General features: G+C 52.0%; 1 protein-coding gene across 10 annotated transcripts in view; it reads left to right on the top strand.

The window, feature by feature from the left end:
- Positions 1-26,311, top strand: part of CHD6 (chromodomain helicase DNA binding protein 6) — a 101,625-nt gene that overhangs the window by 37,248 nt on the left and 38,066 nt on the right. For 8 of the 10 annotated variants that reach the window (XM_074553462.1, XM_074553463.1, XM_074553455.1 and 5 more), the window contains exons 2-5: positions 6,035-6,090; positions 18,992-19,485; positions 23,077-23,215; positions 23,743-23,892. In XM_074553462.1, the coding sequence (XP_074409563.1) occupies positions 6,058-6,090; positions 18,992-19,485; positions 23,077-23,215; positions 23,743-23,892 (816 nt within the window). In that variant the 5' untranslated portion in view covers positions 6,035-6,057. The remainder of the gene's footprint in view (positions 1-6,034; positions 6,091-18,991; positions 19,486-23,076; positions 23,216-23,742; positions 23,893-26,311) is intronic. The other 2 variants (XM_074553459.1, XM_014272888.3) reach the window with 1 other exon arrangement.

Consider the following 26,311-nt stretch of genomic DNA (forward strand, 5'->3'; position numbering starts at 1 on the left):
CATGAACAAGCCAACTCAAAACCATCAAAGAAACCATCCCTGTGTCTTGGTTAGGTTTTTCAGGTCACATCCTGGTTTATGATTAAAAGTGACACATCCTTGTGCTAGTAATGTCCTTAAAATATTTGATTCTCAAGGTCCTTGAGTAAAGTCACGAGTGAATTGTCACTACAGGGTTCCCACAGATGGTCCATGGTGTATATGTGAGCCCTTGGACTTCCCCTGTGAGGGCCTCTTCACTTGGGTGTGATCTTAGCTCATTATTTGATGGTATATACAATGGTAACAACATTATTTAGCTGTATTTGTAGAATTCCTTTGCACAGTCACAATACCAAAAACATAGTGCAAAGTCAGTTGGGTTATCTGTCTCCTTAAATACAGGTAGTTTGCAGCATTACAGAACAGAGAGACACCTATGAAGTTGTTTCTTGATGTCAGAGGGAATTGATGTCATACTGTGTGAGAAGTTACTCACACAGCTCATGTACTGAGTTATTCACTGTAAGAGATGTCACACTGCAGGCTCCCCAGAAGTCAGAGGAATTGGTATTAATTTTAACATAATCCTTGTTATTTGCAGAAGTGGTGAATACAATGCTGGCTTAATTAAATATGGACAATAATATCTGGTAGAAAAGGTTTCAGATCCTGGCTTCAGTCTACCCTAATAAATGGGACCTCATTAGATAAGTGAATATAAAGTGTCCATTGTGGTTTGGGTCTCTGTTTACTTTTAATGCTGCAGTACTTAAAATTGTCAAATCCGCACTTCCATGAGCATTCATTTTGCAAAACTAAATATTGGGTAATAGTTGTAGACTACAACAATAACATTCCTCTGTATAAATTAAATCATACTTTGAAGAAATGTATAGCCTAGGAGTTACGTACTAAGAAAATCAACAGTCGTTGAAATGAAATGCAAAATGTTACTGCTACTCCTACTGTCTCAGATACCTTTGAAATAAATTTATCAAGACCCTTAGAATGTATTTATAGGTTTACAAGTCAAGTTCCAGAAAAATCAAATAATGTCAAGGAGGCTTCTATAAAGCAATGAAAAGCATATGTATATTTTGCTTATAACCTTGGGATTTTACTCTTTAAAGTTGTTAAGTTTCTGTATCAGTCTATTTGCAAGGTAACTGTAATAAATTTAGGTACATTTCCCCTTTGATTGCAAATAAAGCATTGCACCTTCAAGGCATATAATCTTAAACCATGGTGCCAGGTATGCACAGGTCACGTTGTGCTCGTTGTCTCAAACAAGGTGAGCACAAACATAATAAATCCACTCAGACATGTAAACATGCAACCTGTTATCCAATTGCACAAACACCTTCTCTCCTAAATTAGCACCTCTGTGTTTGCTTTAATGAACTTTGAGTGTTCTTTTGGGGATGTTTAAAACAAACAATGTCTTTGAATTCTAAAATGTCATAAATATTAAGAAAGTCTGTCTCAGTGAAGTTGCCTTATGTCTGATGGAGGAAAGTAGCAGGAGGCTGTCACAAAGGGACTGGCAATACTAGATATGCCATCTCTTTTCACTGGGCAATTGGTTGGGTCACTGACAGAGTAAATTGAATTTATAATAAAGGGCAGACTTCTGAAATACAGGGGAACTGTTTATAGAAGGTCCATCACTGGGAAATGTTAGATATATGGTTGAAATTAAAGTATTAAAATATTACTAATATGGTTGGAATAAAGGCATCACCTTTATTCTTAGCAAGAAAACCTCCTTTAAAGCAACACACTAGTGTCTTCCCTACTAAAACCTCAAACACTGCAATCCAAAGATGATAAGACTGGAATAAATTCTATTTGATCTAATTTTAAACCTCTAATGAATTTTAATCCCCTATACTGAATATTTGTGTTATGCAGATAGAAAGAAAAATTCAACAATTTTTGTCTTCTGTGTAATCATCTTATGTTCTGATTCATGATTTTGGAATACTAAGAATTTTACAAGACCTTTAAGGATAATAACTATAGGAATTGCATACATATAATAGAAAAGGTTGAATTCAAGAACAAAGCAGTCTTTTCTATTCTGGACTTATTTCAGACTTTCATTCTATGAAAAGTTTTTATACTTCCATGATTTATAGTTTTGGGACTCCATACTAGGCTATCTTTGCGGGTTGACATTAGTTGCAGGGGATATAGGGCACAGTACAGGGATTTAGAAATCTGTCCCTTGGCATTTACTTTGCATGGTATATGTTTTTTTTTTCTTGAAGGATTATTTATCAAATTGAGGGTGACAAAACTAAGTGTTATGTTGCCATTATCCAGAGTTATTACAAAGCATGTCCAGTCAGATATTGGGTTTTATCATCTGTATCTTACCCCAGTACTGCAAGGTGATGAAGTCCAGGTAAATACTACACTATATTCATACAGTATTCAGGGTACGTATCAGCATGACTCCTTTTTGGAAACAGTTACTATGAAGAGACACAGAAAAGCATCCCAAACTTCTAAGCTTTATAATAAAGCTTTCCACTTACAAGTATATTCAATAGGTTTCCTTTTGGTGTTGTCTCAATAGCCTTCTAAGCTTTAGAGCTTTATATTGTCAGTCTGGCTAGTTTACTATAGGTTTGGTAATTGTCATATAAACTAAAAATAGCCAACGGCCCCCATCCCTGAATAAAACATTTGCACAATTTTAAATGAACAAAACTTAATTTAGATTTGGAAATCCCATAACTGAAACTCTTAAGATTTTTGGAAGAGAATACTTTAATGCTTCTTTTTCTTTGGAGGGTAAAAACAACCTGGAAAATTACTGTGACTCCTATGTGGAAGAGAAGTATTAAGTTGAACGACAATCCTTAAATATTACAGAGTTTTCTGCTGAAATTATAATACACATTTGAAAAGGAAAGGATCCAGTGCTGCCAGTCATAACATGAGGACTAAATCTGTTGTAGGTATATACAAAAAGCATTATTAGGATGGACACATCTCCATGGCAACCATTTGTCCTGCCTGATTCCTGGAAACCTTACCAAAGGAGCTTTTTTATGTTTCTCAATTCCGTGGGTAGACTTTCTGGGTTTGCCCTGCGCCCTGGGCACCTGCCCAGCCGCGGCTACAGTGGGCTGCAGCGGCTGGACGGCCCCGCCTGCTGCCGCCCTCGCTCTCGGGGTCTCCCCACACGGCTGCGACCCCTCGGCTGTGCTGCTGCAGGCAGCGGGAACGGGGTCGCGGCCCGCTGGAGCGGCCTCGGTGCCGGCCGGGATGGAGAGCACGGTGGCAGCCCTGGCTGTGTGCTGCACGGAGGGCAGGAGAAGGTCGCTGTCTGCCGCCCGCCGGGCTCCCCTGGTCCCGCTGCAGTGGCGGCTGTTCAGGGCTCCCCAAGATGGCGTCACTCGGTGCGGCTGGACCCGCCAGCGTCAAATGGAAAACTGCAGCACAGCGCTGACTTGGTAGCGGCAAAGGCGGCATCTCTTGTGTGTGTGTGTTGAGTCCCTCACCAGCGTGTGTACAAGGGGTGGTTCCAGCTCTGGTAGTGGCAACGGCAACGCTCGCGGCACTGGTACTTTGGGATCGTCCGTCCTGCCGCTACTTCTAGGAAGGACGTTGGAATGGTGTCCATGGGCCATGGGTATCCGTGGTGATGTATATCCAGGGTGGGCCCACGGGTCACAGCGGTTAGTGGGCAAGCCCGATGGAAGCCGGGTCGTAGGTGCAGTTTCAGAGCCAAGCCAGTCAGCCCTGGGAGGAGGCGCTCCAAGCACATCTGTGTGGGGAAGGAGTTTCGGTGTGCGTTTGGGTGGCTGCAGGGCGCTTCGCGGCCGCGAGGGCCGCACGCCGCTGCGGTGCGGCTGCAGAGCCGGTGCGTCGGGCATGGCTGCAGAGTGCTCGCACGGGGCCACAGCAGGGCTCAGCGGCAGACGAGGCTCCGTGGCTTGGCGTGGCTTTGTAGCGGCTCGGTGCGACATCGCAGCGCTCGGCTGGCGAGGTGTCCCGGCGCGGGGCGGCCTCGCGGTGTGCCGTGGTTTCACAGCCCGACGCAGCCGCCTTGCCCGCCCCCTGTCCCACGCGTCTGGTGCGACAGCCCTGCCTCCCGCTGCCTCGCCCAGTGCCCTGTCTTTGTGCACACCTGAGTGGGCAGAGCCTGCCGCGTCCCCACTGCCATCCTGGCGTCCCTCTCAACTTTTAACTGTCCCAGCAAATCCAATACAAGTCTCTAGGGCCTTATAATGTCCATAGTGTCCGTAGCAGTTTCCAGAGCCTGTTCCACAAAATTTACCCCTCATTCAGATAAAAAGAGGGTGGTCCATACCTTTAGCACGGGGTCTTCTTCCAGTGAACCCCATGCTCCCATGTTTCCTGCAGCTTCTTCTGTTTACAAAGGGTCCGGACCAACGAGGCTATCCGCCTCGCTCTTCACATCTTTCCGTGCTGCTCAAAGCTTTACCTGCTGCTCCACTGGGACTGCAGTGGCTCTGCCCACCGCTCTCTGCAGCTCCACAGGCTGCAGGCAGCTTTCCCCGCTGCCCTCTCTTCCTGCTCTGCCTGTGGCAGCTGTGGTATCACGTCAGAGGTCGCCCCTTGCTGCAGTTTTGGAGACAGGCACGCGACAGAACACACCAAAGTTCACAGGACAGCAGCCAAAGTTTATTGTTGGGCGCCCCCTTTTATGGGGGCTTCAAATTTCCTGTGCTTACACACCTGATTGGCTGGGATCTTAACACCACCCAGCTCAGTGGCCGATGATGTGTCTGCATTTGTAATTAAATGGGATTGGCTGGGGTCCCCTGTTTGAATTTGAATCTGACCCGTCATTATCATACCTGAGGACTTGTTTACTTCTATTTTCTAACAAACTTAGGCTGGTTGAGTTGGTGTCTGTTATGGCCAATTTATCTGTGCAGCTTCAGACCAGCTGTAGCTGTCACATCACGGTGCTGCATTGCCACAGACCCTTCATTGATCCAATAGGGAGAAAAGTATGGGGGCCTGACTGCCCCTGGCACTAAGGTGGTGCTAAGAGCTGGGCTTGCAGCTGCAGCCCCTCTGATCAGGGCTGCTGTGGGGGATTTGCTTGGATTGACCCCTCCCTCAGCCCATTCCCACTGTGGTGGGTGCCACTCATGCAGGGTTCTCCCCGCTGCGGGGGCACAGGCCGGGGGACACAGCCAGCCCAGCCCCAGCACTGCACCTGAGTGTTGTAACCATATTGTTGTTTTTCATATTTCTAGAGTCCCTTACCGTTACAATCATATCTAAAGTCCATACCTCCTAGCTGGTTTTCTGCCGGCAGCTCTTCTCTGCTGTGCAGTTCCTCGTGGCTTCACAGGGCTCCTCCAGGGCTGTCGACCCACCCCTTTTATCCCAGTTATCTTCACGAGCCACAGCTGCTGCCCAAGTAAGGACTTCACAGCTGTGACTTATTTAGAATAACTAGGACCCACTTATCCAATACATAGATTTTACAGGGACTCTCACTATACTTGGGGCTGCTTGTGGGGAGACACAACTCTTCTCCTCCTTGCTTGCCCATCCTTGTCCCCACAGCAGCTGTTGCCTGGTCACGGTCATAGGGCTCACAGCCCACGGCAAGTTCCCGCATCCTCTCCAGTCTGTTGCTGCTGTCATTGCTGCTTGGCAGAGGCTGGTTTGTTTACTTCCCTCTGCTGCTGCAGGGCTGGCAGCATCCACCAAATCTCTCAGCAGGGCCTGGGCTGTTCCTGGGGCTCTGAGGAGTTTGGAGTGTGTTCTGTGCAAGCCCCAGACATGCCGCTTCTTGCCGAGACTGTGGCTGCCACATTGGGCTTGGCTGGTGGGTTTCAGCAGCTGAGCTGTGGTGATAACTGTGGCTGGGCTCTTGCCGTGGCTCAGCAGAGCAGACATCCCCAAGCTTGTCCCTGAGAGTTTCATTCTGTCAGCTTTGTTGCTCTGAGCAGCCCCAGGGTAGGCTCAGCCTTCTGCAGGGGTGAATAGAGGGATGGAGTGCCTCAGATTCAGCAGTCTCATCATTGTGATTTTTTTTTTGTATTGTGTCTTGCAGAAATAACATTCATCCCAGATTTGATGATAATGAAAATACAGAAAAAAGAAAAGCAGGTTTGTGACCCTCTCTCCTTCTCCCAGTTCAGCTGTCAAGGCCTGAGGACCATGTCCCATGTGGAAATTGTTGCAACTGATGTGTGGTGGGCAAGTGTCTTGAATTTCCAGGCAGGGGTGCAGCTCAGGACAAATTTCAAGGAGCTGAGCTGCACCCCAGAGTGGGTGAGCCTGATGGGACCATTGAACAAGGTGGGCTTTATCTTCAGCAGTGGAAATGCTCTTGATGCTGCCCCAGTGGAGGAACAGCCCTTCTTTTTGTCTCAAAGTCGACAATATTGGTTCTTGCTGTAATCTCCTTACAGAATCACGTTTGCTGTGGTTGCTGCTGCTAACGTGATACACCAAAACTAATACCAGCTGGGAGGTTCAGGAAGATCATGTCTGGGAGCTGTGAAGGCTTGGACAGGGGGGAATTTTCTTCCCTTACTCAGAAAAAATCCCATCTCACAAAGCTGTCATTTCTGGATTGCTGCATTGGATCATAACAGCCTTCTGCTCCCAGAGGAGATTTATGAGCCAGTGGTCTCTGTATTAAGTGTGTGCAGGGGAAGAGCCTGACTGGTGGCACTCTGCTGAGGGGAAAGGACCTGTTACATGCATGGAGAGCCACTCTGCCTGTGGGGCTGAAATGTGGCTGGAGGTGTAAAACAAACTGGTCTGCCTGGAGCTAATTGTGTCCGTGCTGGTTTAATGGGAAACCATTCAAGTGAGCACTGAGCAAAGGGATAAATCTGCTTGAGAGCACAGGCCTGTGCCATTTGTAACCAGTGCTGAAGCAGCATGTGGTACTCAGGGCACCCCAGATCACACTGCCATGGCAGGTTAGTGGGAGGAGGAGGGAAAGGAAGTGTTTTGAAGAGGTTAGTGTGCTGTTCTGGGCTTCCAGCAAGGCAAATGCTGCAGATATTGAAAAGTGTGTGTTGGGAACACGAGTACTGTAGGAAGTAATGAGTTTAGCAGTGTGTCCTGAAGATACTGTGAAGAAGCAGAGCCAGCCTCAAGGTGAGGAAGAGGAGCAAGGGATCATGGAAGGTCTTGTGTACCAGCATGGCTGGATTGCTCCAGACAGGGCAGAGCAAAGGCCTCTGGAGGAGAGCAGGATGCTTTGGGGTGTGGGTTGGTGATCTCCCTCCTCTGACAGCAAAGCTCAGGTAAGAAATTGATGCCACTCATTGGGCTAATACAGCATGTTTGGGTGCTCTGGAGTGGGATTACTGAAATAACATGGGGTTTAAGCATGGCAAAACCATCCTCCCCCACCATTTGGAGATTTTAGAGGACTCAGCTGAAAATGGTTTTCTACAGCTGTTGCTGCAGATAAAATCTGGGAGGGAGATAAAGGCCTGTGGTGTGAGGAAGGAGGGATAGAGCTCCAGCTGCTCATCTCCTGAGATCTCTAAGCCAGCAGCAGTCTAGGACAAACCTTGCAGCATGTCACGGGGTGGGGTGCAGCATTTCCAAATTCAGTGTTTGAGAGAAAGCCTCGCCAAGCAGGGTTCCTGCAGGGATTCTGGGTGCCTGGTTGAGGTGGTGAAGGGGCAGGTGGCTCTCTGCAATGCTCAGATAAGCAGCACTGGGGGCAAAACTCGCAAGGGGTGGCCTTCCACATCACTCTGGACACCTGAGCTGAGGAGTGCCCACACCTTGCATACAGACTTCTCATGGCACCAAGAGGGGCTGTGGCCTTCCATTGAACAGTCTCTCTGAAGAAGATGAGATGCTTATGTGGTTCCAGGGCTCTCAAAAGTCATGTTTCCCTGGCAGCCTCTCATCTGCAGAAGCTCCATGTTGGTCATCATAAGGGTGTAGGATCAGGCCCATGGATGAAAAGATTGGCAAAATGCTGGTACCCTTCATATTGGTGGGGGATGGCAGGGTGTTGTGGTGTTGATGTGAGAGTCCCCAGGACAAGGTGAGAGATGAGAATTGACTCCAAGTTCTCAGAACTGATTTATTATATTATGATATTATATTAAAAGAAAATTATACACTAAAACTGTACTAAAGAAAGAGAAAGGAGACATCAGAAGGCTAGAACAAGAATGATGACAAAAACTCTTGACTGACCAGAATCCTGACTGACCAGAGTCCAAATGGACTAGGGTTGGTGATTGAGTTAAAACAATTCACGTGCTGGGTAAACAATTCTCCAAATCACATTCCAGAGGAGCAAAACATGGAGAAGCTGAGGCTTCTCATCTTGCCAGGAGAAGAAATCCTGGCAAAGGGATTTTTCAGAAAATATCATGGTGACAGCAGGGGAACTGTCAACTGCCTTAGGGAAAAAATATTGGATGTGCTCTTTCCTTTCCCTAGTCTTTGGCTGTCCTAGGCCAGTGTTTTGTCTTCCCTATGTCCACTGCCAGTGGATTAGGAATCTGGGCTGGAGAGATGGGGTCTCAAAGTGGGCTGTGTGAGAAGGAGCTCCTCTCTGTGCTCCCTTGGTGCCCCCTGCAGCAGTGCTGCTGTTCCTGTGCCAGTTATGATGGGCTGGGTTACTGGGCACTGCCAGCTGGTTCACTCATGTGAGGGGCTGTTGTTAGCAAAGGCAGGAGCTGTGTTTCCACAACTCTTTTTCCTTAGTGATGCACAAAAATCTGGTGCATTTGTCATCAAGCTGTGACTAACTTGTGAAACCTGTCACTTGTCTCATGACACTTACAAGTTCTCATGCCAGGGTGCCTTGTCTGCTGGTGGAGGTGGGACAGGACTGCCTGGTTTCCCCCGAAAGCAATGAAAAGTGATGGATTTCCTTTGAGGGCTCAGCACCATCATTCCCTGGACTGTCTCTCCTGTCTGTGTCCTTCTTGTCCCTGGACATTGAAGGGTCTTTTCTATTCTTTATTTCTGCCAAACTCTGACTTGTTAAATAGCCAGATAAATAATGAGCTAAAATAAATGCAGTTATTCCACAGTGCCTCTAAATCTTCCTATTCTACAGCCATGAAAATGGTCCCATCCTGCATGGACTGTGAGAGCAGAGCAGAATTGCATTGAGACACAGAGGTGGAAAGTCCTGTGACCCTTTAGCCTTCTTCTGGAGGGGTCTTTGACTTTCCAGCCTGGGCTTGGAAGTGGCAGGAATGGCTGGATCCCCTGCAGTGTGCAGACAGCAGTGGCTGGCCTTGGGAACAGCCCAGGGCTGTGGGTATCTTGTGGCTGCTGGGCAGCCCCTGCAAGAGGGAGACCCTGGGAGCATCTGGAGGAGCTCTGCTTGCCTTTGCTTCAAGCCCTCACTGCATAAAATGAAGGACTTTCCTGAATTTTATGGGTTTGTTTATGTGAAAGAGAGCTTTGCTGTCTCCTATCCTGCAAATGCAGCTGGGGGTTTTTACCAGAGTTCCCCGAGGCTGGGGCAGGCTCCTGAGCAGTGGGAGCAGCACGGGGGCAGGGTGCTCTTAGCTCTGTCCCAGGCTGGCTGTGGCCTTTTTTGTGACACTGTCAGGTCTGATGACCCCCTGATGCTGGGGTGGAGTTTTGGGCACTCACTCTGTGAGGGTGAAGGGCGGGGGAGCAGTGAGCTGCCAGAGTGCCCTTCTCCTGCACACACAGCCACAAGTGCTGGGTCTCCCCCAAGCTCCAGGGGCTACACAGGTTTTTGTCCTGAGTGGGGAGGACAGCCTGGACAACTCAGGGCAGCAGCATTGCCCTCTGTCCCACCCATTCCCTCTGCTAGGGTGGTGGGGACACGTGTGCCCCCTGCCAGTGCTGGCCCTGTCACCGGACACAGCTTCGGAGCTGTAGTTGGTGAGAGCTGCATTGTGGTGGAGCATCTTGGGAACAGAGCCAGGCCCCACCTCCACTGCACACATGCCATGGTGACTGCAGAGCCTGCTCAGAGACATGATGGAAGGTGGCACTTGTTTATTTTTAGCTTCTTGTTGCATTGGATTAAGAGCGGGAAACAAGGGGTGCAGACGCTGTGAACCTGAGCACAACAACCCGTGCTGTAAACAGCGCTGGTGGGGATGGGGCTGCTGGAGTGTTTGACTCACCAGCCTGCCAAAACCTCTGTGTGAAAGAAGCTGCCTGTTCTGCTCCTGTTGGGCTCTGCAACCAGCTGTGTGGATAGGCTGGGCTGGAGGGGCAGCCTGACCATCTCAGGGAGGCAGAGCTGTGTCGTGCTGCCCATCCTGGAGGGGCAGGCTGGCTGGTGGCCTTGGTCAGTGCTGAGGGGGAAACGGGCAACGGGGGGTGGGCAGCCCCCAGGCATCAGTCTGTGCCTAAAGAGCATGGAAACCTTTGTGACCCCTGCAGTCAGGGTCCCTGTGGGCACTCTCGTACAGAACAGATCTCTGTGGGATTTGACACATGCCCTAGACCCAAATGCAGGCTTCTGCAGAGCTCTCCTGCCACGCTGCAGGAAAGCTGGGCCAAGCATGCACCAAACGGGGCTTGAATGGTCCTGGCAGCTGGGTGCAAGGTGGCGTGTGCTGCTGGCTGTGGTCACACTGCCTGGTGAGGCTGTGTTGAGTGGGTGTCATCTGAGCCTGGCTGCCAGAGGAGGTGGATCTGCTCTTGGTGTTGTTTCCACTGGAAGAGCTCATCTGTGGCCTTCTTACTAGACAGAGCTGCCCTTCAGATCCTGAGGCTGTGGCAGAGCCTTGCCCTGCTGGGAGCACTGCTCTTGGAGAGGAGAGCCTGCAGGATGCCTTATGGGCTGGGCGTGAAGCTTTTGGTCTTTTCTCCTTCCCACACCCAAACTCATGGGATAGTGCAGGGTTTGGATATGGACCAGGCTCCAGCACGCAGCAGTGTGGATGCAACATCTCCTTCATCCCCATCACATCTCCTGGCAGTGCTGGCATGTGACTTCTACCATGTGGGTCCAGAGGAGTTGTTGTTGTTATTTATTATTATTATTGCTGATGCTGCTGCAAGTGCATAAGCTGTGTATATCAGCACTTCCTTTGTGGGGCAGCAGTTCCCTGTTTGTGCTGTTATTCCCCTTGCAGGTACCTGTTGCAGGCTGCAGGTTTTGTCCCAGGCTCACCATGGGCAGTCCCACTGGCCTTGCCCTAAGCAGGTGTGGGCAAACTCTGCTGAATTTCGCTGCTCCTCAGCTGCCACGCATGTGCCCAGGGGAGTTGGTTATCTGTCCCTTCACATGGCTGTGCCCCCAGCTGTGCTGGGGGCTTGCAGAGGATCTGGTGCTGTGTGGGGCTGGAGCAGCCAGGGCATCCCATGGCTCAGCAGCCTGGGGAGGGCGGGGAGCTCTCTGGGTAACAGGGGCAGGAGCTGCTCTGCCTCCCACCTCCTGGTGGTGTTTTCCACCAAATCCTGAATAAAAACTTGGCATTCAAATTGAGACTATAAATGAAACAAAACAATTTTAAGCTAAGGAAACACACCTCACCATTCATGTGGGAACTCAGCACATCACTCCTGATGTCCAGAGTTGCCGAGATAACCCCTGGGGGGCTCGGAAGTCCTGGAATGTTGCCAGAAGTGCTTGGTGGTTGGATTTTGACCCTGCACGGGATGTACCACCTGTATGAGGACAAGAGGATCACTTGGGGATAAGTGGTGAAGGAATTGATTATTCACAGGGTGAAAACACAGGTTTTGGGATCTTGGTACAGGGGGGTTTTTAGGAGACAAGATGGAGGAATCAGGGCATGCCCTGCCCTTCTCCTCTTCTTCTTGTCACTCATCTTTGATGGTGATGCTGGCACTTTGGGATTGGTTCACATTAAATCTGCTCTTGTTAACAAGGGTAAAAGGTATTGGAAGGTAAAGGTAAATATCTTATATGTAGTTTTTAGTATAAAAATAGATGACTGCCCAGGGGGAGGTCAGTGTGCCCGTGGCTGTCTTGTTGGGCAGACCTCTGTCAGGCTGGGAGACGACTTTGTAGATAAGAATTAATAAACAATATTGAAGACCGAAAAATCTGAAGAGTGCACTCGTCCTTTGGAGCGCGGGCTGTCCCAAGGCCATTCTACACCTAACCCAGCAGAGACAGCAGGCCAAGAACAGAGACATTAAGGCCCACCCTGACCTTGGCTTTGCCCTAGAATGGGGTCTTACAATTATAGTGCACTCTATTAGCCTCCACAGCTCTCTGGGGAGTTTTTAAACACTTCTTTCTCCTGACTTTCTATTTGATAGTAGTTAGACATATGGAACAAGACTTCCTGCTCCAGCTGATGCTGAAGGACTGTATGAAAGGTAATTCATAGAAGATTCCTCTGGGAATAAAAAAATAAATAACAAAGTGTGTTCTGGAAATGTGAAATTATTACAGTCATCACCAGAAAAAATCCAGTTGAGAGACAGTGCAAAAGCATGGTTCTAGGGATAAAAAGTGTTCTGGGGAAGCAGAGCATGCTTGAATTGTTTTACCAGAGGTTCAGAGATGGGCATCCTCTACCAAAATGTGGAAGTCATCGTCTTTACTTCTTCTTTACTCCAAAATACCCAGAAACAACAAAGCTGCCTGTTGAGGTATACATGTAAAATGGGTATGTAGAATGGGCAATTAAATGGAAAATTATGTTTCTATTTAGTTTAAGAAAGTGGTAGTAAGAAAAAGGACACATACTCTGTGAATTTAAAAGTAACCCTGTAGCAAGGCAGGGCATCACATTAGGGACCACTGAAGACATGGAGTCTAATAACAGATATTTTTCCAACTCTCTTGGGATTTAAAAAGTCTTTAAGAGGAGTCACAGAGTAAACAGGGTGAGGTCAAGTGAGGGCTCATCTAAAGTGAGTGTTGGCAGAGCAGCTCAGTTAAATAGGCTCTCTACCCAGAGCCTTCTCTGATGCCACAGGCATAAAAAGGTTGCCCTTAAAGGGTGTGACAAAGAAATTTTTGAACAAAGTCACATAAGCCACCTGTTTTGAGGGTCTTTACTCTGGAATTGTAAAGGAACACTGTGAGATTTGGGAATTGCTAATAAATAGTGTCGGGACCATCACCCATTAGGGCCATGGAAGGGGAAAGGGGAGTAAATGTGAAACTAAAGGTCAATAGATTCACTTAGGTATTGAGTAAATAGTTAGGAACTATAATAATTAAGCACTTTGTTTCTGAAAATACTACACTGGTGAATAGTCAACATGACTTTTGCAAAGCAGAGTTAGTCCTTGCAATCTCTTGGGGATTTTAAAGGTAACTGGCTCACAGGGCTGAAGTTGGGCTGGGCTGGTGCAAGACTCAGGGGCTCCCAGCCAGCGGCTGTGGAGGTTTCTCACCGAGTGCTTGTAAACACATGAAGTGTTGTCCTGATGAAAGGTGTTTCTGTAAATTAGTGACTGATTAAAGGCAAGGAAACCAAATACAGGGAAGATGCTGCTGCTTTCACAGCACAAATAGGGGAAGAAAGGTGCTGGTTGATTCCTGCAGTCATCTGAGCTGCTGAAATGGAGAGGGGGCCTGAAAAGTTGTGGAAAGTCTCAAGATGCTCCTGGTAAAGTATAGGAGAACCAGTCATGCATGTCTTCAGTGGGGGCTGTCCCTGCTCCTGGAGGAGGCTGTAAAGCACTGGCAGAGTTTGGCATCTGCCTGCAGGTTGTTCCAGGGTGCATTCTGTGGTTTGTAAAGGAAAAAGGAGCAGAGCAGGAGCCCTGCTACTATTCTGTGGTACCTCTGATGCTCTGTGCTTCCTACTGCCACCCCACAGCCAGTGGGGTTGGAAGAAGCGCTGGGCAGGATAAGGCAGGTGGCCTGAGAGCTGGCACAGCCTACCTGTGAGGAGAGGGTGACTTGTCACCTATGCCTTAGCTGGGCCAAGAGAGCTCTGCAGGGGGAGGATGGCCAAACTGAATTGTACAGAGCGTGTGACAAGGAGACCCCCTCACACCTTGACAAGTAGAAGCCACTTAGGAGGGCAGCAGGATTTAACCACAATTAGTGGTTTTCCCCAATACCCTAGGAGTATATTACCTTATGAGCACTACAAAGTACTGAGTGCCCCCAGGTGCATTGGCACCCAGGGTTACAGGTGTGGGTGCAGCCTGTGCTGGAGCAGCCTGGGCAGATGGGGTACAGGGATCCTGCCTGCCCCACCCCACCCCTGTCCCCTCAGGGTCAGCATTGCCCAGAGCAGCTCCCAGCTGGTCAGAGCAACCCAGAGCAGCCTGCCTTACCCTGCTGCAGCATTTCCCAGAGCTGTGATTTGCCAGGCTTAGGCTCCTGCAGCTACATGTGTTCCTCTCTTGTGAAGGGTGTTGGTTTTTGTCCTCAGTCGGGGTCACCCGATGTTACAGGGCCTCCAAGGGTTGCAGGGGGAAGAGAGAGGCGAGAATCTTGACCTCATGTTCAGAAGGCTGGATTTATTATTTTATGATATATATGTTACATTATGACTATGCTAATAGGAATAGAGAGAAAAGTTCAGAAGCTTGCTAAGCCAAGAAAAGAATATGAAAAATCCATAAACAAAGGAGCTCTCTCTGATTCTCTCCCAGAGAGAGCTCGGCCTTTGATTGGCCCTTAATTATAAACATCCAACATGGGCCAATCACAGGTGCACCTGCTGCATTCCACAGCAGCAGATAACCACTGTTTACATTCTTTTTCTGGGGCCTCAGCCTCCCAGAAGGAAAAATCCTAAAGAAAGGATTTTTCACAAAAGATGTCTGTGACATTGGGGATCTCAGTATGGTGGTGTGTCGGTGCTGGCCATGGCTGCAGACACAGGAAAGTAGCCCAGTCACAGCAGTGGGCAGCCTGTTGGCTCATGGACACCTCTTTCTCAGGCCACTCAGGTCAAGGTTGCTGCTGCAGCAGAGTTCCTGCAATGAGTGCTGTGTCCCCATCAGTGTGATCCTGGCCCTTCAGGCTGTCACCCTTTGGAAGCAGAGGTGATTTCCTTGGGGCACGGGGACAGCAGCCGATGTCCGGCAGCAGCTGCACAGGGGCACTGAGCTCCTGCCTGCTGTGAGGAGCCAGCCAGGCTGCTGCAGGCACAGCACTGAGGGTGCTTTGGAGCCATGCAGGAGCACAAGCTGGCTCTGCTTCCTTAGGCTTTTCCTGTTGACGAGAAGCCAGGATAAACTGAACCTCATCGAGGGGTAGTAGAAAAATCCCATTCCCTGGCTCGTGGCAGTGCGCCAGGCTCTCACTGCAGACTGTGCTTGGCAGCAGTCCTACATGCATGGCCAGAGCTTGCTGTGGGCTTCAAGAGCATAGCATGAAGCATTCTCCCCTCAAAATAGACCAGCTTTGGGAGTATGGTTTCTGGGCTGGCAGCGCTTGGTGGAAGCAGCCTGGTCTCCCCGCCTCTCTGTCCATGTGCTCCCTGTGTGAACCCTGGCTGTGTGCCTGGGTCCCACAGGCTGGCATTTGATGGCCTGTTCGTGGCAGAGCCTGCACCAGAGGCTTCTGGCTGCTCCAGATGGAGGCAGTCGCTGCTGGCTGGGACCAGCGCTGCTCCTGGGGCACGGCAGGCTGGGACACCTGATGCCCACAGGGATCCCAGCCAAGGTGCTGACACTGAGTGTTAGGGAAACAGACTTCCAGCTCTTCAGGGAGATCGTCAGTGGGATTGCCAGGGAGGCTGCCCTCTGCGACAAGGGAGTGGAACAGAGCTGGCAGATCTTTAAGGACGTCTAGATTGGGTATCAGTCCCAGTATTGATCCAGAGCGGGGCAGGAACAGATCGAGAGCAGCCCTGATGAGAAGGGTTTGGGGGTGCTGGTGGATGAGAGGCTGCACACGCCCGGCCGTGTGTGCTGGCACCCAGAAACCAACCATGTCCTGGCTGCATCAAAAGAAGTGTGGGCAGCAGGTCAAGGGAGGAGATTCTGCCCCTCCAGTCCCCTCAGTTCAGGCCCCACCTGCAGTGCTGCATCCAGCTCTGGAGTCCTCAGTGCCAGACAGACACGAACCTGGTGGAGCCAGTCCAGAGGAGGCCACCAGGTTAATCAGGGGAATGGAGCACCTCTCTTAGGAGGAAAGGCTGAGAGAATTGGGTTTGTTCAGCCTGGAAAACAGGAGGCTTAGGGGTGACATAATTGCAGCCTTCCAGTTCCTAAGGGGGTTTAGGAGTGGAGTAATACCAAAAAGAGTGATATCAAAATTGTCTGGATAGAAACTTTGTAACACAGTTTTGAGTATTAGAAGCAGACATTCTTTATTGCAGCATGGTGGTCACTCAGGGGGATCCTTCCTCCATTCCAGTGGGATGAGTGTTGGGTGAACAGGGATTTTATCATGCACACTGATTACATATTCCCACATATACATATACATATGCATATTACATATATCCCCACTGCCTTGGCTTTATTTTACATAGTCGCACATCTTACCAGAAGTCCTTACATGGTTCTTTGGGGTCCATTTGGACAACTTCATTGGGTCCAAATGGACAATTTCTGGTGTCCATTTTAGGTGGCTGTTCCTCAACCCTGTTTTTGAGTGAGTGCAATATCGTTGTTTTGCCTACTTCTACTCTGTCAGCCTCATAGAGCTGAGCTGGCATCCTGCTTGCACTTTGCATGACTTCTGTTTGCCTAAGTTACATTCTTTATCTATTTCTACAAGGCTGTGCTGTTGTGTTCTACTGTCCTTGACAAAAGTAAATGTTGTTCTGTACTACTGCTCTTATCAAGTGAGTAAAATGCTGTTCTGTTCTACTGTCCTATCAGGGGTACTACCTAAAGGGGACTTACAAGAGGGATGGAGGGGGACTTTTTACAAGAGCATATGGTGACAGGACAAAGAGGAATTGATTCAAACTGAAAGAGAGTAGGTTTAGATTAGATATTAGGAGGAAATACACACACACACACATATATATCTATATATATATATATAGATATATAATATTAAGAGAAAATTCTTTGCTGCGAGGGTGGTGAGGCACTGGAAGAGGTTGCTCAGACAAGCTGAACTACCCCATCCCTGGGGGTGTTAAAGTCAAGGCTGGATGGGGTTCTGAGCAACCTGGTCTAGTGAAAGTTGTCCCTGTACACGGCAGGGTGTTGGAAGTAGATAATCTGTAAGGTCACTTCCAACCCAGGCCGTTCTGTGATTCTAAATTGTTACAGCTGGTCCCCATCTTGTGAGAGCTGAGGAATGCAAAGGCTGGGACTGATCCTGTTGGACAGCCAGTGGTCTCAGAAGCAGCATCAATAGTGCTGATTTTCTCCTGGTCCTGAAGAGGTTTCCTTTGGTTCCTGAGGTGCCCTGTGATGGCTGCTCCATGTGGTGGGATGACTGCTCCCCCATCCCAGGCTGCTGGGGCAGACAGCAGCAGCAGCCAGGGCTGGAGGTGGCTGCATGTGGGGAGGGATGCTGGTGCAGCCTGCTTGACCAACGCCAGCCAAGCCTGCAGCCCCACTCGTGGGGGGCTCCAGGGGCATCAGGGGCCTTTCCACTTGCAGTCTGTTTCATTTGATGCTGCCATCTAATCCAAATCAGAAGTTCGAGTATTACAGAGCACCCTGTGCCTAGACAGCCCTGGATGGGCTCTAGCCCTCAGCCTATAAGTTGTAAAGATTTGCATTCTCTCCCACAGCTCTGAGGTGTCTTGAGGAACTGGATGGTGCTGAGGTTCTGCAGAGCCAGGGCATTGCTGCCAGAGGCACTGGCACCTCTATCTCAGCACCAGGGAAGGGGCTTGTGAAGGAAGCAGTGCCCCTGGCCTGGGGCAGCTGTGTGTGTGAGGTAACAGGGCGAACAGTGCCCCTGTCCCCACAGGCAGAGCAGATGCTGCCTGGCACTTCTGGGCCACTCACCAGCTGCCCCACAGGCTCCCTACGAGGAGCTGGCACCTCCAGGCTGTGGGAAGGGCCCATGTCTGGACTCATGGCACAGCCACCAGCCCCCAGTTGCAGGATCAGCTTTGCAGCCCCGCTCGTGCCACTGGGCCTGCTCTGGTGCTGCCCTACCAGCCCCCTAGTGATGGGCAAGCCCAGCAGTGGCCACTGCCTCCCTCTGGGCATGGCTGAGCCGTGTGTTAGGAGGAGCTGGGGCACTGGGGATGGAACCTGACCAGCAGAGCAGCTGAAATGGAGCCTGACATGTTCCTCCCCCCATCTGTGCAGCACACCACTGCGCTTCTGCCCGCTCCTGTGTGCATCCCTTGCTCTCTCTTGCTCTGGCAGCTGCTGCAAGGGATGGTTCCAGTTCCCATTGAGACTTGTCACCCACAGCTCCCTTCCTTGGCCTGTCCCCTGCCTGCTCTGCCAGCCTGGGCTGCTCCTCTGGAGCGATGGCTGCTGCACACTGAGCCTGGGTCCTCACAACAGGCACTCCTACTGCTGCTTGAGGAGAGTGGGGCCCTCGAGTGCTGCTGTGGCCGAGCATGCCCAGGAGGCTGCTCAATTCCTTTCAGTGTTCAGTGCTGGAAAGTGCCCAGGAAATGAAGGAAGTGCTGAAGGAGGAAGAGCAGCTCTTCTCTCCTGGCCTGGAGGGAGCCCTGGCACACAGCGGCTCCTGTGAACAATGCTGGTCTAACCCTTCTCTTCTGCCTCAAGTTCTGCCCCAGATGGACCTGGGAACCCTATTTTTGTTTGTGTAGGCTGCTAGGCATCCCTGATTCCCTGTCCTTGCCCTACTGTGACAATCTCTGGCTTGGGGCAGCAGGCAGGAAGTGCTGTGGATGCACAGCTTGCTCTTGCCTTAGCCAAGTGAAGTCTGGAGTGTTTGATCAAAGGCAGAACCAATGTTTGATGCACACACCGAGGCCAGCCACCTCTGCTGGGACCTGCATTGGCTGGGGGGAGCCAAAAGGCCTCTGTCTGTCAGCCTCTGTTGGGCAGAGACAGGGGGTCCACCTGTTGAGCTGTGTCTGCTCATGGTGGCTGTTATAGCCATGGTCCCTGAATGCTGAGGGATGCTGCACTGGGTGCCTGGAGCCTCGTGGGGCTGCAGTTCCTGCGGGGCACTGCTGGTTGTGGCTGTGCCATTTGCTTCACCTGGCACTTTGTGTTCTCTCCGCAGCCGCCGAGCTTCAAAGCGCTGAGCCTCTCCCCAATGTCGTCTGCCTGGGAGTGCAGGACGCAGAACACCTTTGCCAGCAGTGAGGAGCAGGACGAGGTGCCACACCAGGTGACAGTGACAGCCACAAACACAGGTGGCCAGTGCCAGTGCCCGAAGGAGGAGCCCAATGGGGCTGCCCAGAAGCGGACGAGCAACCAGAACGGGATGCAGGACAGCGGGGGCACGGGGGTGAAGAAGAAACGGAAGAAAAAGGACCTGGGAGAGCAGGAAGAGGGAGATAAAGCAGCTGTGGAGGTGAAACCAAAGAGGAGGAGAGAGCCTAAAGAACCAAAAGAGCCTAAAAAGATGAAGGAGTCTAAGAAGCCGAAGGAGCCCAAGCAGAGGGAGGTGGCTAAGAAACCCCGGAAACCTCAGGAACCCAAAGCCCCGAAGGAGCCTAAAGACAAGAAGAGTGGCTCTGAGCCAGCCCCCAGATCAAGATCCAAGAAGAGCAGGTGGGTGGTGTGGCCCTTTCCCTGTGCCTGCAGTGCACAGGGCTGTGGGCTTGCATGAGCTGCATCAGAGAGCAGCACTGGGTGTGCAGGAACTTGGTCTGAAGGCTGGATGTGCTGGTTGTGGTGCCAGGATGAGCTCTCTGGCCATGCACAGATGGGACAGGCAGGTGCTGTTTGGGGGCCCCGTGAAACTCGAGATCCATAAGAGGACCAGACAGTCTTGGCCTCTCCTTGGTCTGGCCTTTGTGCCGAGCATCGTGGGGAAAAAGGGACTTTAGGGAGATGTCCCACCAGGACAGTGAGGTGCTGTGTGGCAGAGGGCCTGTCATATACGATTTGGGGCCAGGGCAGAGGGTATGTGAGTGAGAAAAACCTGTCCTGGACTGTGTGCAAATGAGGGACTCTTCACACCCAGGGCTGGCAGCCTGCCTCCCCTTGGGTTGAGTTTGGGAAGATGGTGGAGCAGATGCCATCCCGTCTCCCTCTCCCTCTCCTGGAAGACTTGTCCCTTCTGGCAGCTGTGGAGCTGTGCTGACAGTCAGAGCCAGGAGTGGAGGGAGGCCTGAGGACTCCCTTGTCCTGCACAGGCCAGCACCACTGCCTCTGGTAATTCCTCAGCCTTTTAATTAACAGGCTGGTTGGCCAGAAGCTCTGGTTTCTTTTTAATGCAGAGTGTGTGCAGGGAGCAGAGCAAGTCTCAAGAACACTGATTTAGTTTGGTCTTCCAGAGCCCTCCTCCTTCAGATCTCACTGAGCCAGATCCTGGAGAGGCCGTGGCTGTGGAGCTGCCCTTGGGTGGCCTTTGGTGCCATTGGAATGGGCTGGTTGTGGACAAGAGGAGGTGTGGGTTGCTCAGCAGGATGAGAGCTGGGTGCCATGACCCCAGCAGATCCCTGAGCCATGCAGTGCTGTCACTGGTGCTCTTCCTTGAGCCCAGGGCTCTGCAGATGTTCCTCATGAGCTGGTGAGCCAGAGCAGAGGGGATGGGCGGATCAGGCGGTCACTGCTGGGAGGTGAGGAAAGGGCTCCAGGCCCCAGGGAAGGGCTCCTGCAGCCCCAGGGAAGGGCTCCTGCAGGCCCCAGGGAAGGGCTCCTGCAGCCCCAGGGAAGGGCTCCTGCAGGCCCCAGGGGAGGCTGCAGCAGAGGAATAGAGGTGGAGAGGGAAGGAGGTGGGCTGCAGGCAGGGAAGGGAAGGATGAAGCCCATGTGCCTGCAGCATTGCAGCCCAAGAAGGGTCCTGGGATGAGGGATGCAGCTATCTGATTTTCCTAATGACACTTCTGCTCCACCAGTAAGGAGCTGCCATGCAGGAAGTTCACAGGGATCTGCCCCTGCAGCAGGACCTGTGCGACCAACACCAAAGCAGGGGAACCCAGGGGAAGAGCAGGCCCTGGAGGTTTGTGAAGGCATTCATGGCTCTTGTGGGTCCTTTGGCTGCCAGCAGTGCTTTGCAGGGTGCTGACCATTACAGACAGGGCAGCCCTGACTGTGCAGCCTGTTGTGAGGAGCTGCTGGACACATCGCCCTGCCAGAGATGGGGCTTGTGGCAGGGTAACCCCAGGTGCAGATGTGGAAGCCCTGGCTCTCCTGCTTGGGCACAGCAGGTTCTGGGCACACAGGGAGCTGAAGGGCAGCCAGCTTGCTGTGCTGGGTACCAGCAGAGCCCCAGAGGAGAGGCCACTTAATGCAAACCACACAATGTAATATTACTGTAACACATCATGCAACCAGAAGAAACTGTGTGTGGGAGTCTGGGAGCTCCACAAAGCTCTGTGCATTCCTTATGCTCTATCCCAGTATAGCCTGAGCCTGTGGTGCTCCCTCCCAGTCATCTGTGCCTTCCAGGAGGACCTGGTTCCAGCTCTGCTGCTTCGAAAGTCCAGCCCATGGGATTTGGGAGTGCAGTCCTCTTGACAACTTCCCTGCCTCTGGAGCCCCTCTTTGAGCCATTTTTCAGACTTGCTTTGGGCTCTGGGTCAGCCACCAGCAAACCCCCAGAGTGAGGGATGGCCATGGGCGTCAGGGGGAAGCTCTGCAGGGAGCAGGGCTGGGAACCCCCCTGTGCTCCCTGGCCTTGTGGAGCTGGGGAGGTGCCTGGGGGGCCCTGACAGCTCAGGAAGGGGAGAGGTGAGCAGCAGGCTTTGCTTAGTTTGTACTCTGTGCAGATGGAATGATTGCTGTGAGTCCTCTTAAGTGGCAGATAATGGTGGCATAATTTCTTCTAAATTATTTCTAATCATAGTCAATGACTGACTCATGAATGAAGCAGTTGTTAATTGTGACTTACAAATCAATATCTTGGGAGTTATTGCTTGGTGGAAGCACTGCTCACAGAGCATTTTCAGGGCCTCTAATTTAGGCATATATGCATGGCCAGGGCATTTTTGGCCTGAACAACACATTTTTACCTTTATTTTTCACTAGTCACAGGCAAGCAGAGATTTTTCTTATCAAATGGAGTTAAAATCTTGACATTGCTTTGAAACTAATGGTTCCTCTGCCACTGTGCAGATCTGGGATGTGGAGGGGATGAGTGGTGGGGCTGGAAGAGAGGAAGGAGGCATTGCTCAGCCCTGGGACATGCACCAAATCTTTGGAGCCATTCCTTTAACAGTGTTTCTTGCAGAGGGAAAGGATGGACAGGCATGCTGGGAGCAGCTGTTTTTTTGCTGTGGTGCTCCCTGGTGCTGTTTCCTTGTGCAGGTGCCCTTACCCTGAGGACATGCCCTGGGTCTGGGCTTGTCTTTCTGTGTTTTTCAGGAAGGTGGTGGGATTCCTGGGCACAGAGCCCAAATCCCCTCTGTGACCTGAGCATGGAGAGCAGTTGCCTGGTGGGACAGAGCTTCCCAGCGGGCCCTTGGAGTGGGCAGTGACTGCTGTGATGGGCCATTGCATCTGTGGGAGTTGGGTCTGCATCCTCCTGTGTCTGTGGCCATCAAGGGCTTACCCCCTCCAGCTGGAGGCTCTCACCAGAGCTGCTCAGCTCAGTGCTGTGACCCAGGAACACAAACTGTGAGCTGGAGCAGCTTGGGCTTGGTGTAAAGATTTACTGGGGTCTGGCAGAGCTCTGTGGCACAGGCAGGAGTTGGCCAACAGTGTGGCCAGTGCTCCTAAGACTGGACTTGAAGGTTCTGTTCCAGGGTGCCAGGACAGGGGTTGCCTCTGAAGCTGCTGAGCTTTATTTCTGACTTTGGTCAGCACAGGATGTGTTTGGGAGCACTGTGATCAGTGCTTGCCTTGGCATACTGAGTTTGGTGGTGGAGAGATCCTCTTTGTGCCTGTGCTAGACCCTGAGAGCTGAACCCCAGCTCCTACACCCCCTGTGGGGCTGTTCCCTGGGCTGGTGAGAGCAGCCAGCCTCCACACCAGGCAGGGCAGGTGGACCCTTTCATCCCAGTGTTGTGGAGCTGGATGGAGAAACACTTGGTGTGCTTAATGAGCATCAGTGACTGGGGATCCCCAGTGCTGGGGGAGGCCCCAGGAGCCTGGAGCTGCCTCTGGGTGATCCTGTGGCAGCAGTGCTCTGTGTGGAGCCTGCTGCCTCTCCTGGGATCCCCAGGACATGATCTAACTGTCAGTCTGCCTCGGCAGCAAAGACACCCCTGTGGAGAAGAAGAAGAAAGGGAAGAGGAAAAATGAGATCCCAGTGAACAGTTTGGATTTGGATCAGGATCTCCTGAGCCCATCTGTACAGAGCCCAGAGGAGTCTGTGGAGTCAGCTGACAGCCAGGTATGTCCAAAGCCCTCAGCTGGCTGCTGGTGGCTGAAATCCTGGCTGCCTCTCAGTGGGACCACAATAAGGGCCTCCGGGCACAGGAGTCAGAGAGCATGCTCAACACTGTGGTCAGCTTCTGTCGGCCTGAAATCAGCTGTTGGCCCAGGGCTGCATGCACATGCACACTGCTGCCCTGGGCCCTGCATGTGTCAGCCTTGAGCGTCCCTCTGCAGGGACCCCAGCTCTGGGCAGGTCCCTTTCCTGGCACAGCACGGGGGACACCTGGCCCTGCAGCCTGGGGTCTGCATGCCCTGCATCTCTGCAGGGCTCCTCTGCCTCGCGGCCTGGGGATGGTGGGGCTCTGTGGGTCAGGGTGGGGATCTCAGTGCTGCAAGGAGTGCCTGTTCTTCCTACCACCCCATTCTGCGGGGGCCTGGAAGGAATTCTGGCAGCCCTGGGGCTTTCTCGCTGCCCCTCAAGCAGGGAGGAGGTGCTTGGTCTGTCCGTGCCTCCCGGCACTGCCCTTTCTCCTCCCTGCACAGAAGCGGCGCTCGGGACGGCAGGTGAAGAGGAGGAAGTACAACGAGGACCTGGATTTCAAGGTGGTGGATGATGATGGCGAGACCATTGCCGTGCTGGGAGCCGGGCGAACCTCGGCGCTCTCCGCCTCTACCCTGGCGTGGCAGGCAGAGGTAGGGCCGGGCTGGGGCTGTGGGACTGGGGGTCTGCCTCATGCACAGCATTCTAGAATGGCAGTGCTGAGGCTTGAGCAAGTGCTGGGTCCCAGCTTGAGGATGGGGTGGGAGAGCGACTGTCTGGGAGGGTTCAGGCTGGCTTTTCAGGAGCTGTGAGATGGACAAGAGGCATGGTGGTCCAACTGTCCCCCTCCTGCTTGGAGACTAAGGCCTCTGGAATGTGTGACGCAGCTGGACATGTTCTACCCACTGCCCATGCCCACCTTTGGCTTTGGTCTCTATAGCTCCTGTCCATGATTGCTCTGTTATTTTGTTCCTGCCCACTGAGGGCTTTGTAGGTGCCATGTCATCATTTTCTGCCCACATTGCTGCTCTCCATCAGTGCCTCAGAGTGTAGTGATGCCAGCCTGACCCTTGCCAGCTGAGCTGATCTGCTGGGCAGCCTGGCAGGGATGTGGGCAGCATGGCAGGGACCACCCAGTGCCACTGTGGTTTGGGCCTTGCTGTCCTTCTGCCTCTGCCCACTGGTTCAGTGCTGGCTGCTCCTTCCTGCCTTGTCTGTGACTGTGTGTTGGATCCTGCAGCTCTTCCCATCTTTCTGGTCACTGACAAAGCTGTCAGATATTAATAATTGTCACTGGTTGTTTTCATGGTGTTTCTGTTACCCTCTCTAGTCCCCTCTTCCCAAGGTTTTGGTGGGTATTAGCTCTGTTGATAAGCCCTGACCTAAAGAACCACACACCCACAGGACATGCTCCAGTGCTGCTTCAGCTCTGCCTGAAGCTGTGTCCCAGCTGTCCCAGCTGGGCTCCGGGCAGCCATCTCTCCAAGTGAGATTTTCAAAGCAGCAGGTGTGAGCTGCCTTTGACATGTGTCCATGCTCCCACCCTGTTCTCCTCTCAGTCCTAAACTTCCACCTCAGTTTTTCCTGCCCCAGATGGGTCATTAAAGCTGATGTCCAAGGCAGCCAGGCTGGATGGTTGCTCTGAGGCCTGGCCAGCCTGCCCAGCTGAGCCTGCCTGTGCCTGCTCCAGGATCAGAACTGACAGCAGGGCAGGATGTGAGTGCTGCAACCTCAGGGCTGCTTTCTCCATGGCCTGGTCCTGCAGCTTTCTCCCTGCACCCTGGCCACAGTCCTGAACAGCACTTTGGGCAGTGCAGGGCTCCTCCAGCAGCCTTCAGCCAGCCAGCAGTGAGCCACAGACCAGGGGAAGCCTGAGTAAAGGCTGTGGATCAGTGTGGAAGCTCCCGTGGCACTGCTGGATGGCCATGTCCACACAAACCCTCTGTGGCAGAGTCAGGCAGAGCCCAGCAGTGCCAGGGCAGGTGCCTGGGCACAGGGGAACAGGCACTGCACAGTGACTGTGGCAGGAGCACTTCTGCATGCTCCCTTCAGCTGTCTTAACCCAGTTTAGGGCAGAGTTCCCCAGACAGGGCAGAAATCCTGCTCTGGGCCTCGAGATGGCAGCCAAGGAGCCCAGGCAGAGCTGCTGTTCCCTGCTCATTGCACTGTGGTGCTGGGTTCAACATCCTGCCCTGCGCTCAAGGACAGTGCCAAGGCAGCAGTCACTCTGGGCTGGGGATGCAAGGGTTGCTGTGGCCCTGGGCATGGTCTTGGCTTTCCCAGACACTTTCAGATTAGTGGTGTGGGGTGCCCTGTCTGTCCTTCCCTAGCCTGCCCCATGCCATTCTTTGAGAGACTTTCTAGTCTGGAGAGTGACACCTCAGGGCTGCTTTGCCTTGGTCCATACTCTACCTCTGTCAGAAGGGAATGAACGGAGTCCTTCTGTTTTCTGCTCTGCACTTTGCTCCTCCTTCTGCTGTACTGTTCTAGCCAAAGCAGAACTGATATTTCTAACACTCAAGCAGGCTCCATGTTTTTGGTTCTCTCATCTCCCCTGCATCTTCTTCTGTGGGTCTCCTCTGTAGAACAGATGGGCACAAGCCTGGCTCTCTTGTCCCTTGGCATTTGGTGGGGCTGATCCTGGCACAGCTGCAGCCAGGAGAGCCTCCACATCCCCAGAGCTGGCAGCAGGACAGCATCAGGGCCACCTGCAGCAAGCCTGTGCTGAGTGAGAGGAGCTGTGCTGGAGCCCCTGGGTGCCAGCAGAGGGGATCTGTGGGTAGAAGCCTGCAAAGAGAAGGAGGCAGCACCTCAAGCCTGCCAGGAGGAGCTGCATGGAGAGTGGTGGGGTGAGGTGCTGTTGCCCATGTCCTGTGGCCATGGGCAGATGACAGCGTGTGGGTGACATGTGGCAGGGCCTGACAGACACGTTGCCTGCTCTCCTGGGGCCCTGGGGCCATACAGCACTGTGGGGCTGTATAACTGCCAAGGCATGACCAGAATGTGGCATGGAGAGTGCCTTGGAGCAGGAATGTGCATAATTTTGGCATAATTCCTTCCTTGAGTCCATGG

Source organism: Zonotrichia albicollis, chromosome 17, assembly GCF_047830755.1.
Source record: "Zonotrichia albicollis isolate bZonAlb1 chromosome 17, bZonAlb1.hap1, whole genome shotgun sequence".
Classification (NCBI taxonomy): Eukaryota; Metazoa; Chordata; class Aves; order Passeriformes; family Passerellidae; genus Zonotrichia; species Zonotrichia albicollis.